This window comes from Eschrichtius robustus, chromosome 14 (assembly GCF_028021215.1).
Source record: "Eschrichtius robustus isolate mEscRob2 chromosome 14, mEscRob2.pri, whole genome shotgun sequence".
Lineage (NCBI taxonomy): Eukaryota > Metazoa > Chordata > Mammalia > Artiodactyla > Eschrichtiidae > Eschrichtius > Eschrichtius robustus.
This window is the reverse complement of record NC_090837.1, coordinates 18,778,230-18,801,975: the sequence shown is the minus strand read 5'-3', so window position 1 is coordinate 18,801,975 and position 23,746 is coordinate 18,778,230. Positions and strand designations below refer to the sequence as shown.

Here is a 23,746-nt window from a genome sequence, read left to right as displayed (position 1 = left end):
TCACGGAAGGAGCTGGGCGGGGAAACTCGTGAGGACTTAGTTAGCAACAGCTATTGGCCAACGCTCAAGCCAATTGGTAAAGGGGCTCTCGGTTTGCGCGCTCTGATTGGCTGGGCGAAGGAAGCGGCCTCTTCCCCCCCGCCGCCCTCGAGCTTGGGGATGGAGGCCCGGGGCGGCTCAGGCTCGGGAGCAGAGGACCTGTGGCGACAGGTGAGAGGTCGGGTTCCCGGGACAGGGTGGCGCGAAGTCCGAGGCCGAGACCCAGGACGACCCTGGACCGGGCTCCCGGCTTCTCTGGCTTAGTTTCCCCAACTCTGAGAATCCGTCCCGACGAGCCGGCAACCTGGAATCTGACAGACCGGATTTGGAATTTAGGACAAGCAATAGGTTCCCCCACTCCGAGCCTGAGTTTCCCCCCCAAGAAACGGGGATCACTGTAGTATATACTTAGCGCTTAGTGCGGTTGTGGTCTCACGCTATTGAGGTAAAGCCTTAAATGGATGGTAGTTTTGCATTATTTATAAAAATCTAAAATGCGCACACGTACGCCCAGCAAGTCACTTTCTAGGACTCTGTCTTGTAGAGATCCTGACTTAAGTGTGCAAAAAAAAAAAAAAGAAAAAGGTATAACAGCTGTTTTCTGCAGCCTGTTTGTAATTGTGAAACGTTAGAAACAGCCTAAATGTCCAGGAAAAGGTTCCTTCCGGTCCATGATTTCATTTAAATTTCTATCTTTAATAGTAGTAATAATAGGGGACTTTCCTGGTGGCGCAGTGGTTAAGAATCCGCCTGCCAATGCAGGGGACACGGGTTCAAGCCCTGGCCCAGGAAGATCCCACATGCCGCGGAGCAACTAAGCCCGTGTGCCACAACTACTGAGCCTGCGCTCTAGACCCTGCGAGCCACAACTACTGAAGTCCTTGCGCCGAGAGTCCGTGCTCCGCAACAAGAGAAGCCACTGCAATGAGAAGCCCGCGCAACGCAACGAAGAGTATGCCCTGCTCCCGGAACTAGAGAAAAAGCCCGCGCACAGCAATGAAGACCCAACGCAGCCAAAAATAAATAAATAAATAAATAAATTTTTTAAAAAAAGTAATAATAATAAAAGCTGGAACCAAGAACAGAGCCCTTAATAAGTAACTATGGGCTTCCCTGGTGGTGCAGTGGTTGAGAGTCTGCCTGCCAGTGCAGGGGACACGGGTTCGAGCCCTGCCCTGGGAAGATCCCACATGCCGCGGAGCAACTAGGCCCGTGAGCCACAATTACTGAGCCTGCGCGTCTGGAGCCTGTGCTCCACAACAAGAGAGGCCGCGATAGTGAGAGGCCCGCGCACCGCGATGAAGAGTGGCCCCTGCTTGCTGCAACTGGAGAAAGCCCTCACACAGGAACTAAGACCTAACACAGCCATAAATAAATAAATAAATAAAATTAAAAAAAAAAAAAAGTAACTATGAGTAACTGAGTGATTATGGTGTGCCAGACCGTAAGTGTTTCCCTTGCATTATTTAGTTTAACCTTCTCAAAACCCATTGAGGTAAGTACATTTATTGTCCCCGTGTAACTTTTGGGGTTCCTAGCTATTTGAGTGAGTTAGCTAAGATGACATCACTGGGGAGTGGAAGAGCTGGATTTGAACCCAGATCTATTTGATGTGTCTAGCTGACTGCTACCCTGCACTGCTTTTTTGGGCACATAGCAAATGCTGATGGTAGCTGCCTTTTTTTTTTTTTTTAAAGGAATTCCTTTATTTTTATTTTTTATTTATTTACTTATTTATTTTTTTGGCTGCGTTGGGTCTTCGTTTCTGTGCGAGGGCTTTCTCCAGTTGCGGCAAGCGGGGGCCTCTCTTCATCGCGGTGCGCGGGCCTCTCACTATCGCGGCCTGTCTTGTTGCGGAGCACAGGCTCCAGACGCGCAGGCTCAGTAGCTGTGGCTCACGGGCCCAGCCGCTCCGCGGCATGTGGGATCTTCCCAGACCAGGGCTCGAACCCGTGTCCCCTGCATTGGCAGGCAGATTCTCAACCACTGCGCCACCAGGGAAGTCCGGTAGCTGCCTTTTTTGTTACAATGGTGAGCTTGAACTAGGCATTCTCTAAGTTCTGGGGACCTTCCATCCTCTTTCTGGCTTTCCTTTTCAGGACTCCCAGGAGCCATGTTGTCAGAAGTCCTGCTAGTGTCTGCTCCAGGGAAAGTCATCCTTCATGGAGAGCATGCCGTGGTCCATGGCAAGGTACAAGGCCCCCTGAGCCTTTGAGGATTAGGAACTGCTTCTCCCTGATGCTAACCTTAAAAGAAGCTGAAAGGAAGCCTTGAGGCATAGCTTGGGAGTACATCAGAGAGGAGATCAGTTTCTCCCCAGCTGGGCAAAGAAAAGACAGGTCTTAGGCCCTCTGAAGGGCTTCTCTGGCCCACCCAGTAAGAGAGCAAAAAGATGACATGGAAAGCCCCATGGGTGGAATGAGGCCACTTAGGAAGTGAGCTTCGGTGGAGAAGAGAAGAGGTTTAAGGACTAAACTCTGGGGAAAACGAATAGGATTCTGCAAAGGAGTCTGAGACATGCATTGTCTCATTTACCTCTTACAACTACTCTCTGACGTTAAACTTTTATTATCCTATTTTGCAGACGTGGAAGCTGGGACTTAGGAGGGGATCGGTAACTTGATCAAGGTCCCGTACACCTCAGTAGAGCTAGGAGTGAACCTAAGTCTGCTTGAACCCAAAGCCATGCTTTTTCCACTCTTTCAAGCTGTCGTTTTTCATATTTTTAACTTATATTTATCTTTGAAAGCGTGGTGATTATGGGGAAGCCATTCCTTGGTGTTGAGAACGTGTGAAATTTTACGTGGGGAGGGCAAATATAAGTAGGTATTAACTCCTAATTGATTGGTAGTGGCTGTGCCTAGGCATGTGGGAGAGGGTGCCAACGTTTGATTAGGAGAGGGTGCCAAGGTTGATTAGCAGTGTCTGCCAAGGGCATAGGTGAGAGTGGCCTGTGTGCTAGTATTTGCCCTCTCTTCTCGGCTCATTGACAAGGGCCCCTTTTTCCTAAGACAGGAGCCATGCTTGTTGCCAACCACCCTCAGGCTAACTGCTTGTGCCCTTTATTCTATAGGTAGCACTGGCTGTGGCCTTGAACTTGAGAACATTCCTCCGGCTTCAGCCCCACAGCAATGGGAAAGTGGGCCTCAACTTACCCAACATTGGCATCAAGCGGGCCTGGGATGTGGCCAAGCTTCAGATGCTGGACACCAGCTTTCTGAGTAAGTACAGGGAGCAGGAACCAGGTGTGGGAAGAGCCTGGGCCCTGAAGAGAAGGGGAAGGAGGACAGCTGGGTTGTAATCCCAGGCTGTCCCCTAGGGACCAAAAGCCAGCCACTCTGGGGGTGTTTTCTCTCCTGTCCCCATAAAAATAGCTTCACTTATTTATTAATTTTTTTTTAATTTAAAAGCATAAAATGATGCGCTAGGTCTATGTGAGCCGTTGGGAGAGGTCATCAAGGCCTACTGTTGAGTGAAAAAACACAAGATGCAAAACAGCACGTATAGATTAAGTATCAGTGGGTATGTAAATGCAAAGAAGAGGCCTGGGAAGATATATATCCACTGACAATGGTGATTAGTTATGTCTTGGAGGGTCCTACAGTTGGGGAGTGGACAAAGGGAGCCTCCCTTCTACAATGTTGTTTTAACAAAGAGAATGTTTTGGTGTTTTGTGTGATTGAAGATTGTTAAAAATAAAAGTAACTTATGTTACTGGAAAATATGGTCAATGCTGAGACGTTGCCAGGAAAAAAAAATCCCCAATTATCACTGCCTCCCATTCCACCCCCCCAGGACAGCGCTAAGCATTTTGGTGTTCATCCTTCTGGGTTATTTCCTGTAGACCAGTAGTTACATTGATTGATTGAGATAGGGAGAGAGCTTGTTTTTTACCCAAAATTGGATCAAGCCACATAAACTTTTTTTTTTCTTTTTTCTTCTCTTTTTTTTTTTTCTTTCTTTTTCTTTTTGTTTCTTTCTTTTTCTGTTTTCTTTTTCTTCTTTTTTTTTTTTTCCCATATAAACTCCTTAGAAGCATGTGGGATTTTTCCCTTCTTCAATATATTGGGGCTTTCGTCCCATGCCAATAAATAAAGGCCTCCGTGCTCATTTTGCTAGTGTTGGGACTGTTTTGTCCACTCCTGAGCAGACACGGTTCGTTCATCAGCAGAGTGACTGTCTGCAGCAAAGCTGCGGTGTGTTCTTTGCTGTCAGTGTCTCCTGTCTGGGCTGACGCCTCGTCCTTTGGAACAGTGTCTCCCAGCCAGGGTGGGGCAAGTGAGACTCCTCCAGGGGCCTTTTCTTTTTAAAAAATAATTAATTAATTAATTAATTATTTTTTAATTTTTGGCTGCGTTGGGTCCTCGTTACTGCATGTGAGCTTTCTTTAGTTGCGGCGAGCTGGGGCTGCTCCTGATTGCGGTGCGCGGGCTTCTCATTGCGGTGGCTTCTCTTGTTGCGGAGCACGGGCTCTAGGCACTCCGGCTTCAGTAGTTGTGGCACGTGGGCTCAGTAGTTGTGGCTCGTGGGCTCTAGAGCGCAGGCTCAGTAGTTGTGGCGCACGGGCTTAGTTGCTCCGCGGCATGTGGGATCTTCCCGGACCAGGGCTCGAACCCGTGTCCCCTGCGTTGGCAGGTGGATTATTAACCACTGCGCCACCAGGGAAGCCCCAGGGGCCTTTTCCAGACGGTTCCCTGTCCCCCGTGAGAATCAGTCCACAGCTAGTCACTCAGCCACTCCCAAACCCTGCAGGGAGATGAAGGAAGAGTTGAAAACCCACAATTGCAAGCAAGCCTCAGTCCTGCCTTGAGATCCCCGGGGAAGGTTTTTGTTGTTGTTGTTTTAACAGTACAGATGGCTTCCTGGCCCTGCCCCTCTCCTATGGAGAATCGGTAGTGGTGGTAGGTGACCCGGCGTGTGTATTTGGGTGATTGCAGGGACAGCCTCAGTTCAGAGCCACTACTTTGGAGCAGCCTGGCCCTTGCTCTCCGTGCTACCCCAGGCCACTCAGCCTGGCCGGAAGTGTTCCATGAGAACCGGCTGCTGCTTTTGCATGTCAGTAGCATGGATGGAGCAGCCAGGTGTGGTGGCACACGCCTCAGACCACCTGTCTGAGACTCCCTGTGTGAGCCTGGGAGGGTCACTTACCGCTCTGAGCCGCTGTGAGCAGAGTCGTGGTGCCTGGGAGGGCTGCTCTGAGGATCCCGCAAGGTGGGAGGTGGGTGGAGGCTGTGATCTAGAGTGTAGTCCATTCACAAGGGCTCGTTAGGCTACTTCTCCAAGGAGACAAAGGGGATCTGGACCTTTTGGTGTCAAGTTTTCTACTAGGTTGCCAGGGTCTGCCATATTTTTCTTCCAGTGTTTTTTTGTTCCCTCCTAATAGTCCTAAACATATTGAACATTTGGGCATTTATGTGTCCTGGTTTTATGTGCATGTCCTGTTCTCACTAATTATGTTTCGGGAGAGGGAAACATTGGGGAAATAATACTGCCTTTGGTTTTGATTTTGTACCGTGGAGTTCAGTCCTAGGCCTTTGAGTGATTGTGTGTGCATGTGCGTGTGTGTGCTTGGGTGTGTTTGAAAACTACAATTAAGCCCTTACTATGTGCCAGGAGCGGTGCTAAGGATACTCTGTACCTTATTTAAACAACCCTGGGAGGATGTACTGCTGTTACCTCTGTTTACCAAGGAGGGAAACCGAGGTGCAAATAGATTAAGTCACCTACTCAAGATCACAGTAACTGGCACAGTCAGGGCCCAAACCCAAGTCCGCCTGCCTCCCAAGCCTGCAGTCCCCTGACACCCTCGGCTGTGGTGCTCGGACCCTGAGTCCATGTCCATCCAGATGCTGACTCCCGTGACTGCTCGGCCGTTTGTATTCTGGTGTCTATAAAAGCCCCGAGGCCCTCTCACCCACCCGCTTGCACTTGTTTGCCCATGTGACAGAGCAAGGTGACGTCACAGCACTCACCCCGGAGCAAGTGGAGAAGCTGAAGGAGGTGGCGGGCTTCCCCGAGGACTGTGCCGACCACGAGCACCTGGCTGTGCTGTCCTTCCTTCACTTGTACCTGTCCGTCTGCCAGAGTCAGAGGTGTGTGCGCGGTCGGGGCAGGGAGTCCGGGTGCAGCCTGCCCCGGAAACTGAGCCAGGGTGGCTGTAGTTTTGGCTGCTGGACGATGCACAGGCTCCTTCCCAGGCTCTGAATAACAGCAGCTGTCCTCGCCGCGTGCCAGGAGCCGTGCTAGACCCTATATGTATGGTCTGCTTTCAGTATTCATGGCAACCCCACGAGAAGGACGCTCCTTGTTTTGCACAGGGAGAAACTGGGACCCAGAGAGATAGAGACATTCAGGGCCACACAGCTACTTAGTTAAGTGGTGAGAGCTGGGAAATCAACTTACTTCCCTTCAGTGTCAACGCCTGCCTTTTTAACCCCACACTGCCTCCTCTGGCCTCTTCGATTCAACCAAAGCCAGATTCCATTCTCAGATCCGCTGTGTGTCTTCTTCAAGCCATGCCCAGAGAGGCACCCTTGTTCCACATCCCACAGGCTCCAGGGGAACTCCGTGATTAGCAGAGTGAAGCCTGTGTTATGATAAGATCTGGGTTGTCTGCTCTCTCGGGAAAGCCGGCTCCTAGAGGGGGACATTCCTGCTGAGGTGGTATCACATGGTGACAGAGGGCACGGGCTGAGGGTCAGACGGCGTTGGTTCACACCCCAGCGCGACCATTTACTAGCTTGTGTGAGGTTCTTACCCTTCCTGAGCCTCAGCTTCCTCACCTGTAAAATGGGGGTGGTAATAGCACCTACCTCATAGGGTTCCTGTGAAGTTAAATAAGTTCATTTACTTAAAGTGTTTGATTCAGAGCCTGGCACGTAGCTTGATAAATGTTAGCTATTATTATTATCACCTTCCTCAGAGAAACTATCAGAGGATTAGAAACATTATGCATGAAATGGGCCTAGCACTGTAACTGGCACACAGTGCGTGTGCACTGTGATTTGTGGTCCAGGACCTGAAGGGAAAGCCTCGAGGCGCAGCCCTTCACTCCTGCAGCAGACGCTGGCTAAGCGGCCACTGGGCCCGGGTGCCTGCGCTGCAGACACATTCAATCGCGTCTTGACACTTGCTGTCCAATGCCGGGGTTTTCACCTTGAGAGGGGCGTGTCCCCTTCCGGGGTGAGGGCGGGGGACACATTCCAGAATCTGATGTGGGTGGGGTGGGCATGTGCAGTTTGAAAAGGCAGATTCAGTCTTATAATGTTATATTTGGAGAACGGGAAGAATGCTTAATGGAAATGATAGAACCTGACATCTGACGGTTCTCGCTGGGGGGAAGTAGAGGTAAGATGCAGCGATTGGGAAGTCTCCGCTGATCCAGAGCAGGCCTGTGTTACACGCGGCTGGGAAACGCTGTCCGGCGGGAGAGGCATCCCATGAACACAGTATCAGCGCCCAGGGGGATCATTTGAGGACGGTCTTGCAGGATGGGTAGGAATTCCCCTGGGGGAGAAAGGGGTGCAGAGCTGTCCTGGGCAGAGGGACCAGCCTGTGCTGAGGGCAGGGCCTTGACAGAGCCTTGCTTGTGTGGGGAGCAGGAAGGAGTTTACAGGAATGGTCGGTGGATCGCGAGGCACTTTTAGGAAGGGCTCCGGTCGGACAACAACATAGTGACTTAAACGATCCTCTACCTATTTTCAAGTTGTCTGATTCACCATGAGTTCCTGCCATCCAACAGGGGTGCCTTTGGGGTTGGGAGATCTCCCTGAGGTCAGAAAACTGGGCCAGACACTTATAGAGTCAGGCCCTGCCCGTGTCCAGTCCTGGGTCTGGGCCGCCGGTTCAGCGCTGGCCCCTCACGGCCCTTCAGGAGAGTCACGCTCTGCTGCCTGCTGTGTTTCAGAGCCCTGCCCAGCCTGGACGTCACCGTGTGGTCGGAGCTGCCCACCGGGGCCGGCCTCGGCTCCAGTGCCGCCTACTCCGTGTGTTTGGCGGCTGCCCTCCTGACTGCGTGCAAGGAGATCCCAAACCCGCTGAAGGATGGCGAGGCCGCCAGCAGGTAATCAGGCCCTTGCCTCGCTCCTTGTCCTTCCTGGGCTCTGCACCCCGCGCCGAGAGGAGAGAGGTGTCCCTTGGCCACCTTACAGCTGAGGACGCTGGGGGACAGGGCGGCCACACAGCTAGTGATGGCAGAGCAGGATCTGGACCCGGCGGTCTGAATCCAGAGCCTGAGCTCTTTGCCCCCAACCCCCCACCCCTCCTTGCCTCCTTTGGGTTCAGGTGCCCGTGATTTGGTAGAAAGAGCCTGAGCCCGGATGTAGAGGGCAATGGATCAGAGGAGGCATCGGGCCCCCCCTGCCATCGACTTGCTGAGGGACCTTGGCCAGCCTGCTGCCCCCCACCCCACCCTGGGAGCCTCACTCAGTGCCCTTTTCTGTAAATGGCGATACGGATACCCGGCGGGTGTTGCCAGCTGGTACCAAATGGTTATGAAAAGCAGTGTAACGTGCTGAGAAATAAACATAGGAGGAGTGTCCGTCAGGTCAGGGCGTCTCCCCTCCCGTGGGTCCTCGATCCACAAGGTCGCAGCGTCTCCTCTGCGGCTTATTGTAAGTCACTGAGGCTTGTCCAGACAGGGCTGCCGGCGGACTGTTTCTGTTACTTGGGGAAACTTGAGAAACCGGCCCCGAGTGCAGATAACGCAGTTTGCCCTGGGAGTTGGGGATGAGGCCCCAGCATCCAGCCTGGCAGCTTCTTGGTGAGGCCTGCCCTGGGCCCTCATGGCTCCGGGGAGCCCTCCCGCTGGGGGGCCTTATGTACCAGCCATGTGGGCCCAGCTGTGCTGTGTCGGGGGCTCTGCTGGCTAAGCCCGGAGGTCACTTTGGTCCCCGTGGCCACAGCAGGTGTGGGGCTGTTGATGTGATTCCCGGTCCAAATTCCCCAGGGCTGCTCTGAAGGGCTCGTGCGCTGGAGAGGCTGGGGCGGGGTGGGGGCGGGGTGGGGGGAGGGGAGAGGGGCCCGCGGAGGTGGCCGTGGGAATAGGTAATGAGCAGGTAATGATTGCACCTGCGGGGGATGCGAGGCGGCTATTCTCCAGAATGGTTTTCAGGAATCTCAGGTTTGCCAGTTAACTAGCTTCTCTCTGGGGCTCCATTTCCTCATCTGAAAGTGAGGGGCAGCACCTGTGATCCCTTGGGTGGTGGGAGCTTCTAGCTTTGACATGTGCTGATTCCGAGATAAGACAGTGACTCAGGACGGAGGCTTCAAGACAGCCGCTCATTACTGTGTGCTGATCGCTGATTCTAGCCCAAAGCAGTGAAGGCCGTGTTGCCCTGGGTGTCCCGAATAGACACCTGCCCACAGGCCGGCCAACTGGCTCTGCCTTTCAAAGGATATGGGTGGTTGTGTGTGCGTGCGTGCATGTACACGCCTGTGGGTGAGCCAGTGTCCAGTGTGCATGTGGGTGTGGTCTTTCTCGTGCTGCTTCCTTCCACCCAGTTCTCCCACCTCCCCTGAAGACCCATCATTCCTTCTCAGAAGCTGTGAAGAGAGCAGACCCACCCGCCCTGCCCCCCAGCATTTCCCAATCGGAAGGAAGACTCGAGTTTGCAGAGCGGGCCAGGCCCTGGGCTATGTTCAGCTACCCCTTCCCCACCTCACTGGCTTGCTCGCTCACTTTTCGGTCCTGGAAAGGGCCAGTTCTTGTCCAGTTCCAGGCGTAACACAAGCAGCACGGCCTCGGGCTGGACTGCTCTCCCGCTATGTCTTGCCTCACTGACCCACCTCGTCCCTCAGCCCCTCCATTCAGAACAGGGTGTGCCCCGTCCAGCCGGCATCGCACTTCCCAGAGGCTGTAGTTAAGTTCTGGTGGCTTCCTGACATCTGCTCTGTATTAGACTCCAAGCTGCAAGCAGTTAAGGACCACGTCTGTGTGGGCTTAGTCACAGGGACATAGTAGATGCTCAATAAATATTGGACAAGTGAGTGAGTCTCGTCGGCACCAAAAAGGTCAGTAGTTAACGAGCTCAGGCTTCCGTTAGCAGATGCGGTTCTGATGTCGTGGTGAGTGGTACTGTGATCTGAGCCTCGGTGTCCTCTGCTGTAAGAAAGGGGGTGGTAATGGTACCTTCCCTTTTGAGTTGTTGTGATTGTGAGGGTTACAGATGGTCCATTAGAGAAAGCCTTTAGCGCAGTGCTTGGCCCTGGGTAATCAGTAGCTTTGAGCAGTGTTAACTCACTATGAATCATAGCCTCACAACCACCGTGTGAGTCTCAGGTCCCTAAAATCCTCATCTGACAGATGAGGAAAGAGACTCAGAGGGGGTGATTGACTTGCCCAAGGCTCCACAGCAAAGGGGTGGGTGGGCCAGGCTTGGAGTGATTCCAGGTGCTGTGATCCCAGGTGGCCTCTTTTTCCGGAGCACATACTCTCCCCTGGGCATTTTACAAAGCACCTGTGTGTTTTTCCATCCCACAAAATCCTCTGTGAGGTAGACATCTTTACCCCTATTTCCCAGATGAGAACACTGAGGGTCGGAGGTGACGCAGTTGCTCAGGGACGCCCAGTGAGTCAGCGGTGGGATGGGGTTCACACCAGCTCCCTGCTTGATTCCCAGCTCAGCTGCACAAGCCCCGGTGGCTTCTGCCGTTTCACGGGGCAGGGGCTCGACAGAAAGGAAACAAGAGCTGAGAGAGAAGGTGGGGCAGTGGGGCTGAGCACTCGCCCTCGTTCGATACTCACATGTTTTGGGTCTGTTCACTTAAACCGTCACTGAGTCCGCATCCCTTCTGGGGAGGCACCGTGGCGGCGGGCTGGGGAGGGATCCAGAGATGACCCACATTCCACACCCCTGCGCTGAGCCTGTGAGGAGGGAGGAGTTACCATCCTACAGAGGAGGAGAGTGAGGCTCAGGGAGGGCAGGCAAGGGGCCCAGAGTCACTCAGCTCGTAAGAGGCAAAGAGCAGGATCCCGTGAACGCAAAGCTTTGGCTCTTTTCGCTGCACCAGGCGAAGAGGCATGCTTTAGGGCGTGCTCTTTAGCCGGAGAAGTTCAGAACTGTTTACTTTTCTCTTCTTTCTGAGTTCGGGGGCCCAAGCCCCTTTGCCTTTTGGTCTCCCGCAAGCCCAGCCTGTGACCCCTGCCCTCTGCTGCCCTCGGTGACCCCCAGCCCCCTATTCACCACCATGGACAGTAAAGACGAATCTTTGCGTCTCCTTCAGGTGGACCGAGGAGAACTTGGAACTAATTAACAAGTGGGCCTTCCAGGGGGAGAGGGTGATTCACGGGAACCCCTCCGGAGTGGACAACGCCGTCAGCACCTGGGGTAGGTGCTGCCTCGGGCCTGTGTTCTTTATTTTTATTCTTTTAGAAATTCTTATGACAAGCGTAGCTGCCCAGGCTCTGTGGGTTTGGGATGAGCAGCATCAGTGCGTTCTGAGGAAGATGCCATTTTCCTGGTGGGAGGGGAACGGGGGGCGTCTCAGGGCCTCGCACGTCCTGGATCCGAATCTTGGGGGGTGGGCCTGGGCCTGGGAAGCTACGGTTTCAGTGGGACCCCCAGCCCCAGGGGTCCAGATGGTGAAGCTGCGGAACCATTGCTGTGGGGTCTGCAGACTGCACCAGCTGGGCTCCCCTCCGGTGAGGACGCCTGCTGTCCCACCTCCACCCCATCACCGTGCAGCCCATCGGAGGGAAGCTGGATGCCTGGATGTAAGGGAGGGACCCCAAGTCCTGGGTGCAGAGCGCCTTTGTGCCCTCCTGGGCCTTTGCTGCCTGAAGCTGAGGTGCCTAGTTACGGGGTTGAGTCTAGTTATGGTGACACTCTACCCCTACCCCAAACCCAGCCCCTTTCCCAAGAGGCACGGATACGGAGCTTTTCCTACGACTCTGACCCACTCTTCTCTTTAGGAGGAGCGCTCCGATACCAGCAAGGGAAGATTTCATCCTTAAAGAGGTAACTCTGGGGGAGCCGCAGCTTCCGTGTCTGGCAGGGAAGGGGGGCCCCATTTCTTTGGGAAGGAGGGAGGGGCACGTGCCCCTGGGCGTCCCCTCCCCTGTGTGGTCCCGCAGGGCGTGGGCCGCGAGGAAGCCTGCTCTTTCCTCTCCACTTCAGCTCTTTTTTTTTTGGCTGCGCCACGTGGCTTGTGGGATCTTAGTTCCCTGACCAGGGAGGATTGAACCCGGGCCCTCAGCAGCGAGAGCGCAGAGTCCTAACCACCGGACCGCCAGAGAATTCCCCACTTTAGCTCTTAAATTGCCGAGAGATCAGAGGGGGAGGTCGTGTGAGGCTGCGCCATTCCGCTTCCGGGAAGTGGCTGTTTCCCCAGACCTTTGCCCAGTTACCTGTTCATCCGTTCAGTTACCTGTTCGTCCGTCCATTTGTTCAGTAAACAAGAACCGATACCTTCCTCTGTTCCAGATGACACTGCATTAGGGCCTAGGGGTATAAAGATGAATCTCAGACATAGTCCTGGGCAGTAAGGGACAGACATACACACACAAGCCACCAAAAGACAACGTGGGAGTTGCCATAGTGACGGCACCATGGCCGAGCAAGACCGGAGCCCGCGGCAGGCTCGTGGGAGTCTGAGTGGAAGGGACATTTAGCAACTTTCATATTTCCTTCCGCCCTCCCGCTGGAAGCACTGGAATTGTAGACATGCGTATTAAATTCCAACATCCTCTGTTCTGTTTGCACTCAGTGTGGAAACGTCAGGGGCAGGCGTGAAGCCCATGGCCAGCAGGAGCAGGTGCCTCCTGGCTCTTCCCTGAGCCCTCCATCAAGTTGGGGGGGGCAGTGGTTGTCCCAGGGTGCTCTGCTGCCTCGGGGGGCCTTTCCACACTCTCAGGGTCCCAGGGCTCCCTGTCACCTTCTGCAGCCAGGGTGGTCTTCTTGGCAGCTGGACAGCAGGTCCCGGCCCTCTGCCTCTGCCAGCTGGGCCACTCCGTTCGGGGCTCAGTGACCTGGCAGGCCATGGTGCGGACTCCTTCTGCCTGCACCTCTGGCATCTTCCCACCCCTGCTCTGTCAGCTCCTGGGAGCCAAGCCTGCCTTTCTGAGGCCCCACATCAGCGTTTCTTTAGCCTTAGCGCTGCGGACATCTGGGGCTGGAGAATTCCTTGCAGTGGGGCCGGTCCTGTGCAGCGTGGGATGTTTAGTAGCATCCCTGGGCTCTGCCCACCGGATGCCCATAGCACCTCCCCTGTCTCCCAGTGTGACAACCAAAGATAGCTCCAGACATTGCCACCTGTTCCCTGGAGGGCAAGGCCCCCTGGGTGGCAACCACTGCTCCACACAAAGGAGGGAGCGGAGCCATTTGCGAGCTCGGGACAGCTTCCTCCGGCTGCTTGTGGAAGCGATGGCAGGGGGGCCTTGTGCCCAGGTGGCGGCTGGCCCTGCCAGGTGGACCGAATCCATGTGCAGTGAGAGCAGGAGCGAGGGCGGGATGCAGAGGTTTGTGGGCCCGGGCCTGCCCTCAGCCCACGGGCTTTTGGAGGAGGCAGTCACGACTGTGATCCTCGGCACACAGGTGTCCTCGGGGCTCTGAGGCTGCTGGGGATGACAGTCATCGTCAGGCTGCAGATCTGGGGAGTCCTTCACGGGGCAGGGGCAGGTCATTCACTCTGTTTCCTGCGAGCCTGTTGTATCCTAAGCCCTGAACTGGGCCCTGGGGACAGAAGATCAATGCAGATGTGGCCGGGCACATGCATGGCCTATGGGGAGAATTAAGAGCTGAGTGCTGGAGGGTTTCCCAGGCACGGGGAGGCGGGGGGAGAGGCCCCAAGGTGTGCACAGTGGCCGGTGGTGGTGGCGGGGTGGTGGCAGATTCTCTGGGGTCCACAGGCTCGAGTTTGAGCCCAGCTCTGCCGTTTGCCTGCTGGGGGCCCTTAGGTGAGTTACTTCTCCTGAGGCCTCTGTCTTCTCGTTTATGTAATGGGGATCCGGGGCATGAAATCAGAAACGGTATCTATCAAGTGCTTATTCACTCCTTCCTGACCAAATTCATTCATCCAGTCTACAAATATCTCTGAACAACTACTGGGTGCTGGGGCCTCATCAGGGAACCCAAAGTCCCACCTTCACGGAACTCCCACTTTGTGGGAGGACAGCCCACAGACAGATGTCTCTGTAAGAGCACGACAGGCCATCCCCACGGCCTTAGGACACATAAAGCAGAGTGAGGGCCGGAACGTGAAGCAGGGAGTGGGACAGGCTGGTGGAGGGGAGCCTCTAACCAGACGGCATTTGAGCAGAGCTGCCGAGGCCGGGGCCGGTCCCTGGAGGAGGAGACGCACGTGCAAAGGCCCTGAGGCAGGAGTGTTCCTGGCGTGCTTAGCAGCAGCCAGGAGACCAGGGTGGCTGAGTGGAGTGAGCTCCAAGGGAGGGCAGAGATGAGATGAGGCAGAGGACGTAGCCAGGCCCAGATCACTTACAGGGCATAGCCCCAGGTGGTGGTCACTGGATGTCATAGGAGCCTGAGTTTTGTGGGGCCCGCAGGGCTAGCAGCAGGCCCGTTTGCAGAGGACTTTATCTGAGAAAGATGAAGATGTGATACCCGAAGTTCTCCCACCCCGATGGATGGTGACACAGAGCGGCCGACCTTTGCTGCTGGCCTCAGGGCGCTGCGGCGAGCAGATGGCAGATTCTCTGCGAAGCCAGGAGGCCAGACTCCACATTAATCCCGCCAATGGCTTAAAGAGGAGCCCTTGCACCCCAGACCACGCCTGGTGCTTCTCAATAAAAAAAAAAAAAAAAAAGCATTGTTTGCGGAGAGGATCAAGATGCGACCTCCCAGAATGCTGCCCTTTTGAGGAACGGCTTGTCTTTAAAGGGAAGAGAAAAGCCAGATAGAATGTTCATCGTTTGTAAAGTTAAAAAAAAAAAAGCCGGTCTCCAAGGCTGAGAATCGATATTAATTTCATGGGCTTATGGGCGGTGAGATCAAGCAGGTTTCTGACAGCCTTTTCCAGCCCTGTTGGATTTTACAATCTTGATCTGTGAAAAGAAAAGCGAATAAACGTATCAGGGGCCTGTCCGTCTCCAGCTATCTCTGGCTAGAGCTCATCCAAATTCTCCACGCTCTGTCCCTGGCCTTGGAGCAGTGCTCTGAAAGGCAGGTTGGGATGACAAGAAACAGTGGCTTAAGTCCCCAAAGACAGCCAACCACGAGGACAATTGGGATTGTGGCTTTAGGAGGGATTAGAAAGCCCAGAGGGCAGATGAGGACAACGGGGTCGTGCTGGAGAGCCGGCTGACCGTGGCCACCCCAGGCCCTCCGTTCTCCTACCTGGGGGTGACTGACTTCCTCTAACCACACCTGGTACCATACCAGGGCCACCGGTCTGGGCACTGTCGAGGCAGGGCAAGAACTGGCGCAGAGCGCTGGGACCCTGACCCTCCCATAAGGCTGCCCTCCCCTCGCGTTCCTGTGCCCAGTGGAGCATCCGTCTTCCCCATGCCCCCTCCATGACCCATCCCTGGTCCTGTGGCTTTTTCTTTTTGAATCTCCAGTACCCTCCTCTCCAGCTCCCTGGGGTGGCCCACAGGACAGAACCTCAGCCCCTTCTTGTACCCTTTGAACTTCTAACTCCATGCATGCCAGGCCCTCCATGTGCATGTTCGCTCGAGGTTGAATGAATGAATGAGTGAGTCACAAACCAAAGGAAAATGTCCGTCCGCCCAGGGGCCAAAGCAGGGATGCAGCTGTAGGCGGTGGTGGGCGCCCCGGGGTGGGCGTCAGGACCTGTCTCCGGCCTGCCATTGACGTCACCTCCCTGGGTCTCTGCTTCCTGCACTGGGTCGGGGTGGGGTGGAGTACAGGCGGGCCCCCAGCCCTGACCCAGCTGCCCCGTCCTGGGCTCACCGTGGACCCTCTTCACCCCCCAGGCCGCCAGCTCTGAAGATCCTGCTGATCAACACCAAGGTCCCCCGCAGCACCAAGGCCCTGGTGGCCGGCGTCAGGAGCAGGCTGCTGAAGGTGCCGCTGGTCCCACTCCTGGGCGGGTTCCCGGCAGGGCCGCGGCACTCACGTTTGGGTGTCCAAGCCCTCCCTCTGCCTCGTGGGTTAGTGGAGGGGGGTGGGGTGGAGGGGACCTGGGAAGGTGCCGTCCGTCCATACCCCCGCCGGGAGGCAGAACAGGGATTGTTAGACGTGCTGGCTTTGCAGTGAGAACCCCCGCTTGGGTCAAGGGTGGCTGGACAAGGCGGGGACCAGGCCAGAAGGAGAGGGGGTTTCCTTAGAGGGTGGGTGTGGGCCCTGGGGACACCTCCTCCCCCTGCCCTGGTGCTGGAGCAGCTGTCCAGTGTCTGCCAGCCCCCAGGCCTCATGGGCCCTCGATCCCTTTCCCTGCAGTTCCCAGAGATCGTGGCCCCCCTCCTGACCTCCATAGACGCCATTTCCCTGGAGTGCGAGCGGGTGCTGGGGGAGATGGCGGCGGCCCCGGCCCCAGAGCACTACCTCGTGCTGGAGGTAAGAGCCCGCCTGCAGGATTGGGGTCCCTCATCCACGGCGCTGTCCCAGGCAGGGGCTCCCCATCTGCACTCAGAATCCCTGGGAGCTAAAACACAGAGGCCGGGCCTGGGCACCCATGTGTGCACCCATGAGCAAGCGTGCCTTCTTTTGAAGCCTATTCCCAGGTGATTCGGAATAATCAAGTGAACACACAGGCAGCACTGAGGGTGGTGCCTGGCGTGTGCTAAGTACGACGGGCCAGGTTTGGGATCATGCATGTAAGGACACAGTCCTCCATAGGTCCAGGAGCAATTTCTCCCCTGGCCGCTTCTTTCCCGTGATGTTTGCTAAGTGCATCTATTCATGCAGTAACTTTTTCTCACATGCATGCTGTGGATCAGACATGGTCTAAAATTGTTCTCTCACTGTCAATACTCCAGCCACCACCCTGTGCCTAATTCTAGTGTAGAGGTTGAGACCTCACGCTTTGGATTTCGTCAGGCCCAGGTCTGAATCGTGGCCTCGCTGGAGTGTCTTAAGAGTGCAGTGAGGCCCTGTGGGTAACACACAAGCACCATGCCCGATGAGCCACCAGCTCGGCCAGAGGGCCTGGGCTCATTCCCAGACCCGGTCCATCTGGCCCAGTGAATGGACTGCATTAAAAAGCCATCTGGCTTCCCTGCAAGAATCAGAAGATCCGGCAGCCCCAGCTGACATAGCTGTGTGGCAGTGGTCAGCTGGAGGTGCCCAGGGGACCCCCTTGAGAGTGGCCCTGGGGTCTCCATTTCTCCGTAGTCCCCACCACTCCCTAAGTATTACCCACAGCCGCTATACTCTTTGCCTGGTGCCTCCCTGTCCCACTGTAGGCATTTGAGTCTGCAGCCCCTGTAATGAGTGGGAACTGCTACTCTCCCAAGGCTCTTCACAAATGATTCCTCACTTAGTCCTACAACGACCTACCTGTGAAGTGGATAAGTTGCCACCCTTTTACAGATACAAAAACCAAGACCTAAAGAGAATGACTTTCTCTGAGGTTTTCCAACTAGTGAGTGGTCCTGAGCTGGGAGTCACTGACTTATTTGTTTATTCCTTTAGTCAACATTTTTTTTTTTTTTTTTTTTGGCCTCGTTGCACGGCTTGCGGGATCTTAGTTCCCTGACCAGGGACTGAACCTGGGCCACGACAGTGAACGTGTCAAGTCCTAACCGCTGGACCGCCAGGGAATTCCCAACAAATTTTTAATGAGTGTCTACTACAGGCCCGGTGCAGGGACTCCATCTAATTCATCTCTGGGCTTTTGCCCTCGTTCCCCCAGCCACCTCCCTCCATTCCCCCAGCCTTTGCCTGCTCATTCTCAATCCCTTTCACGTAGAAAAGAAGGGAACACAGTCTTCCCGAGTAGGAAATTAATAATTGATGGAGTGCTGCCTAAAATACACCCTGTTGAGCCCCTGGAGAATGCCTCAGAACAGCACGTCGATTATACATCGTGTATATTTTTGGCTTCGGCAGCCGCTGAAATGTGCAGCTCGCCTCCCGGACAGCTCTGCGCTCAAGCCAGCGAGCTGTTCTCCTGTGTCACAGCCTGTCATCTGATCCTTGACAGATTTTGGATCAGAATGTGACAGGTGTCTGGAACCTGCCTTGGCAACGTGACACCTGGTGCTCAGGCGCAGAGAGAGGCCCCCCAGAAGTTTTCCCTCCCATCCAGCCCTCGGGGCCGGTGAAAGGCACCCGAGGCTGCCACCGGGCCATCACGCCTGTCTGCTCGTTTGTCAAAAGTACTGGGGTGTGTGAGGCGGGCTGCGGGGGAGAGGCAGACCCAACCCTGCCCGACGGCTCCAGGCAGGAGAACCAGGTGGGCCTCGGCAGACAGCCCTGTGATTGGCAACCCTTATGGCACACAGGCGCTCCCAGGACCCCGGGGCAGAGCTGCATGCTGTCAAGCTGCACACGGCAAGAAGTGGGTGGCGGGAGGGATGCCAAGGGTGCTCTCAGAGGCGGGGTAGATGCACGCTTCACATCAGGCAGATCCGGCTTCCCGTGCCAGCTCAGTACCTTACTAGCTCAGTGACCTTAGGCAAATCACTTTCTCCTCTGAGCCTCAGTTTTCCCCTTTGAAAAGTGGGGATGATGGTAATGCAACCATAAAAGTACTAACAGCAGCTGACGTTTGCCAAGCACTCACCCTGTTCCAGGCATCATGTGAAAGATACCTCATTCCATCCTCACAGCAATGAGGCAGATACTCTTACAATCCCTGGTTTACAAGGGGGGAAACTGAGGCTCAGAGTGAAAGACCTCTTCCCAAGACACACGACCAAGAAGTGGCAGAGCTGGGACCCAAACCCAGGCCCCTCTGCCTCCAGATCCCACATTTGTAACTTCCCTGCGGACCGGAGCTCATCCTCAGAGCCTCAGCATCTAGCAGGGTGCCGGCAGCATGTTGAAGGGATTTGCCAGACACGATGGAGTAAATGAAATGTAAATAGGGAACACCTGGGCAGTGAGGGTTGTTAGCTTTGTTATTTCATCAACCTGCATCTTGTTTGATCTGCAGGAGGGCAGGAATTTTATTACGCATAATCAAAGAAACCTGAACAAACATTTAGCAATTTCCCCCACTTGTGACATTGTTAGAACTACAAACCTGTTCTTATTCTGAAAATCGGTACCTGAGGGAGCTGTACGATGGCATATTACTTGAGACTTCTTTTCCTGCAAATGACAGAAATCCATCTCAACTAGACTTTAGCAGAAAAGGAATTTATTGGCTTATAACTGAGACGACCAGAGGGGACAGCTTCAGGCATAGCTGGATCCAGGGGCCAAAGATCTAGTCTGAAATCTCTCTCCATCTCTGTAATCTCTGACCATGTTCAGGGAAGATAACTCTGGCGGCCTACCTCTGAAGTCAACCAGTTTTAGCAGCTTCCAAGGGAAGAGGCAGAGTAAACCCTGGGATGGATCTCATTGGCCCAGCTGGGGTCACAAGCCTGATCAGTCCCCATGGCCAGAGCCTTCTGTGGCCAGGCCTGGGACATGTGCTTACCACCAGCTCCATCCCAGCCCCGTGGGACGTCCTGCAGGAAGGAGAGGTTCTTTTATCAGTGGAGAGGGACAGTGTGCCGGGTAGTCAGAGCCATTTGCAGTCCCAAACCAGCAGCTGTCACGTGGACAGGGTGGGCAAAGGACCTCGACCTCAGGCAGGCCAAGCAGGAACAGAGACCTCTCTCCCTCAGGAGCTCATCGACATGAACCAGCACCATCTGAACGCCCTCGGTGTGGGCCATGCCTCGCTGGACCGGCTGTGCCAGGTGACCATGGCCCACGGACTGCACAGCAAGCTCACTGGCGCGGGCGGCGGGGGCTGTGGCATCACGCTTCTCAGGCCAGGTACCCAGGGGATGGGCAGGGTTCCACCTGGGCAGTTCCCTTGGGAGAAAGAAGAGGCCTCTGAATAGTCTCAGCTCTGCTATATGGCCTTGGTCAAGTGAATTAACCTCTCTGGGCCTTTGTTGCCACATTGGTAAAATAAGGATGCTGACAATCTAGTTTATGTAAGATTGTTGCCTAGAGTCAAGGAGGAAAAATGCATTTAGGGAGGCTGGTGCAGGGCTTGTTCCTACCACCTTCTTAACCTGCCAAGGCTCCCACAGGCTTGAGAAATAACCAGGACGTTGTCACCACCAACCCTACCAGCCTTGCATCCCCTGCTGTCACCTCTTGATGGAGCCACGATGCGGAATGGCCTTGCTACAAAAGAAAGGGGTCTCTTTCCTCTTAGTCTCTGGGGAAAGAGCAGGGCTGAGGATGAGGAACGGGCTTATAGCAGCAGCCCCTGTGCTGGGGTGGGAGTCACTGCTCCTTTTGGTTTCCTTTCTCTCCATCTCCCCTTCTTGGCCTCCTTCTCCTTCCTTTTCTTGTCCTGCTTTTCCCCTTTGCTTTGCTGTAAGCCCTCAGTGGCCCACAGAGGCCCCCTCCGCCTCAGTGGGACTCCCAGGCCTCAGGGAGTCACCGTGTCCTAACTTCAGGAGACCTTGACTGTGGGGACCTAGTTCAGGCGGCTATGACGATGGCGAGAGAACATTTCTTGAGTGTGTGCGGTGTACCAGGCGCTGTGCCAGGCTCTCCACCTGCAGTAGCCCATGCCAGCCTCACTGTGACCCTTGAGGGGTAGGTCTCATTATTAGCCCCTTTCCCAGATGAGGAGACTGAGGCTCAGAGAGGGGAAGTCATTTGTCTGAGGCCCCACGGCTGAGCCAAGGCCAGGTCCGTGTGACTCGGGATTCACAACCCTCCCGGGGAGGGTGCCAGGCTCGGCATACCAACAGGAAGACCGGCCCCTGTGCCTGTGCCGTGAGCGGAGACAAACATTCTCCAAGGGAGTGGACGGTTGTCAGGGGTGACCTGCTGCCCTTCCTCCCCACAGATCTGGAGCGGCCAGAGGTGGAGGCCGTGAAGCAGGCGCTGACCAGCTGTGGGTTTGACTGCTGGGAAACCAGCATCGGTGCCCCTGGTGTCTCCGTCCACGCGGCCACCTCCCTGGACGCCCCTGTCCGGCAAGCCCTGGATGGCCTCTGAGATGAAACCACCCCACCACGAAGCCCCTTCCCAGATTATTCTGGGCACTGGGTTGGCCTCGGTGCCGGCCAGTGGGCAGCCAGCTCCTGACACTGACCAGGAGCCCCCCAGCCCCTCTGTGACGCCCCTCCCACTGGCCATGCCCCCCAGTCCCCGGAGTGAGTCAGGTGGCCCAGAAGCCATATCTGTGTTCTACAACATTCTCTTGAGCCGGTGGGCAGTGGGGCCATGTGGAGTCCTCTGAGACTCAAGGGCCTCTTTCCTGTCCTCCCTGAAGTGCGCACAGACCCACAAATTCCCTGGCAGAGCTGCTTGGATCCCAGATGCAGGGGTCTGGTTCCCAGAGCAGCAGGCCTTCTCCCTCCCTCCACCTCTGCTCACCTCCCCCAGGAAGCCTTCCCAGGCTGTTCTCTCCAGCTAGACTGTGGGTGCCCCCAGGGAGTGTCCGGGTGGTGGTCTTTGCCTTCTACCCTGCATCCCGAGGGTTGGCCAAAGGCAGGGTTGATGTTCAGTTTCTTCCGGTCTGAACCCAAGGGGTTTGCAGAAAAGATGGCAAAGGGGGGAATAAAAAGATCTTGAGTAAACAGTGCTTCACTCGTGTCCAGAAAGACGGGGGAGGGTCTGGTAGTCTCCAGCTGCCCACACCTTCCTCTCCTGTCCTGTCCCTTCTCCAGCCACTTTGTCAGTGGAAAGAAAGGCTTTGGGTCACTTGGTTGTGTGTCTCGGGGGATGGGGCGGGGTTTCCCCAGATGGCCCTGGCCAGACAGGGACGGATGCCTGGACATCAAGCTCTCAGCCCTTCAGCAGAGCTCCAGCCCGCTTTTCCAAAAAGGGGAATTTTAAGCTTCCTTGCTTCTCAAATCGTGAGTACCCACTAATTCGCAGACTTTTTAAAGAAATGTAAACAAACCTGCTGTAGGTCAGGGAATATTCCTTTCTTTCTAAAATTGACTGGGGGTGGGAAAGAGACTTGAGCACTGGTAGCCAGTGCCTGGTACCTGCTGGCCCTGTTTGAACTTTATATTGCAAGTCAAGGCTCTTTATGAAATGGCAGGATCCATACAATAGCTCTGGTAGCTAGCACATTGCCACCGGACGCTCTGGAAGCCCTGGGTCTGCAAGAGGCCGGACAAGAAGTTTGGGGGGCTGAGGCAGGGAGTGCAGGATTTGGTTAAAATGGCTCTGTGCTTCTGCCCTTGACCACTAGGGGGCAGCTGGCTTCTTTCCCAGCATCTTCACGGGGAGGGTGAGTAGGAGCCAGCCTTAGAGCACAGTCTGTCTGCCCCCCACACCACGGTTCTCTCTCCAGGTTCTGCCTGGGGTCACTGCCAGGAATCTGAGGGCGATAAGAAGAACATCTGCCCCAGCTTAACACGTGAAAATGGCCCTAGCATCACTGATAGGGGTTGCCTGCCTCTGCCCTTCAAAACAAATAATGCATAAAATGATAATACTGAGGGCTTACCATGTATGGGGCACTGTTCTAAGCACTGTTCCTCAGTCATCTCTTTTCATCTACCCCAATCTTGGAGAATAATTGCCAGTCTCAGTTCCATTTTACAGATCGGGAAACTGAAGCTCAGAGAGATTGAGTAACTCGTCCAAGGCCACACAGCTAATCAGCGTCCAAGGCAGGATTCCAACTCAAATGGTCTGACTCCAGCCCCTGCCCTCAGCCCCTGTGTGCTTCTGCCTGGACACAGGTTTGTTTTGATTCTTGCTGTTTTCCACGCTCGGGCTCCTGATTTCCTCCGGACTCTGATGTACGTGGTCAGAGTGGGGCTTGGGCCTGGGTGTTTTTTGAAAGTTCCCCATATGGTTTGAATGAGCGCTCAGGGTTGCAAGATGCTTTCTCAGGGATGAGGCTGGTTGGCAGCATTTCTACACCGCAGGAGGCGGGCCTGAGAGGAGGGTGTCCAGAGGCTGAGGCCCCAGAACCTACCTGCTCCTTGAGACGCTCCCTCTTCCTCGCTCCCTGGGGACCAGGCGTCACTCCTGGAGCAGAAGCCAACCCGTTGCCCCACTGAAGCAGCCACCTGGCGTGCCTTGGCCTGCAGGCTCTCAACCCAGCCACCGTCACCGGCCGCCATATGGGCCTAGTGGCCCCCACTCCTGGCCACCTGTCTTTGATATAACATTTGTACACGATTTGCATTTGTAGCCTCGCCCTTCTCGTTGCCTAGCGTGGTGGTTCTCTCTCCCAGCTGCGCCTGGAAACCACCCCTGAATGCCTTGCCCCACCCCCAGCTGTTCTGATTTAACAGATCACGGCGGGACTCAATCATGGGTAGTTTGCACAAGCTCCTAGGTGGCTCGAATGTGCGGCCAGGGCTGAGGACACTGAACTAGATGACACCTAAGGTCATTTCTGCAGCCTTCACGGCACTGAGAGCTCGCCTCTGCCTGGGCCCCCATTCGGCTCTGCCAGCCACTAGCCACATGACCTCGGGCAAGCCAGTCCACTCTTGGGGCCGTAAGCTCCTCATCAGGAAGATAGAAGTAATAGTAATGCTCACCTTATAGAGTTTCATGAAGATTGAATGAGAAAATGCACGTTAATGCATTTGGCATGGTGCCTGGCACAGTGTAAGCGCTCAGTAAACGCTCATTATTTTAACTGTCCTGAGCTGAGAGACAGGGTGTCTCTCAGAGCCCAGAAATGGTGCACA

General features: G+C 55.1%; 1 protein-coding gene across 1 annotated transcript; it reads left to right on the top strand.

Annotated features, from left to right (window-relative positions):
- Positions 1 to 106: 106 nt before the first annotated feature.
- Positions 107 to 21,661, top strand: MVK (mevalonate kinase). The gene is given in 14 exon segments (XM_068563317.1): positions 107 to 210; positions 2,139 to 2,230; positions 3,113 to 3,260; positions 5,987 to 6,131; positions 7,946 to 8,101; positions 11,263 to 11,366; positions 11,951 to 11,996; positions 15,929 to 16,019; positions 16,395 to 16,511; positions 19,736 to 19,889; positions 20,926 to 21,023; positions 21,025 to 21,086; positions 21,088 to 21,125; positions 21,128 to 21,661. Coding segments are annotated over 13 exon segments (1,431 nt in total). The 5' UTR covers positions 107 to 210; positions 2,139 to 2,152; the 3' UTR covers positions 21,322 to 21,661.
- Positions 21,662 to 23,746: the final 2,085 nt, after the last annotated feature.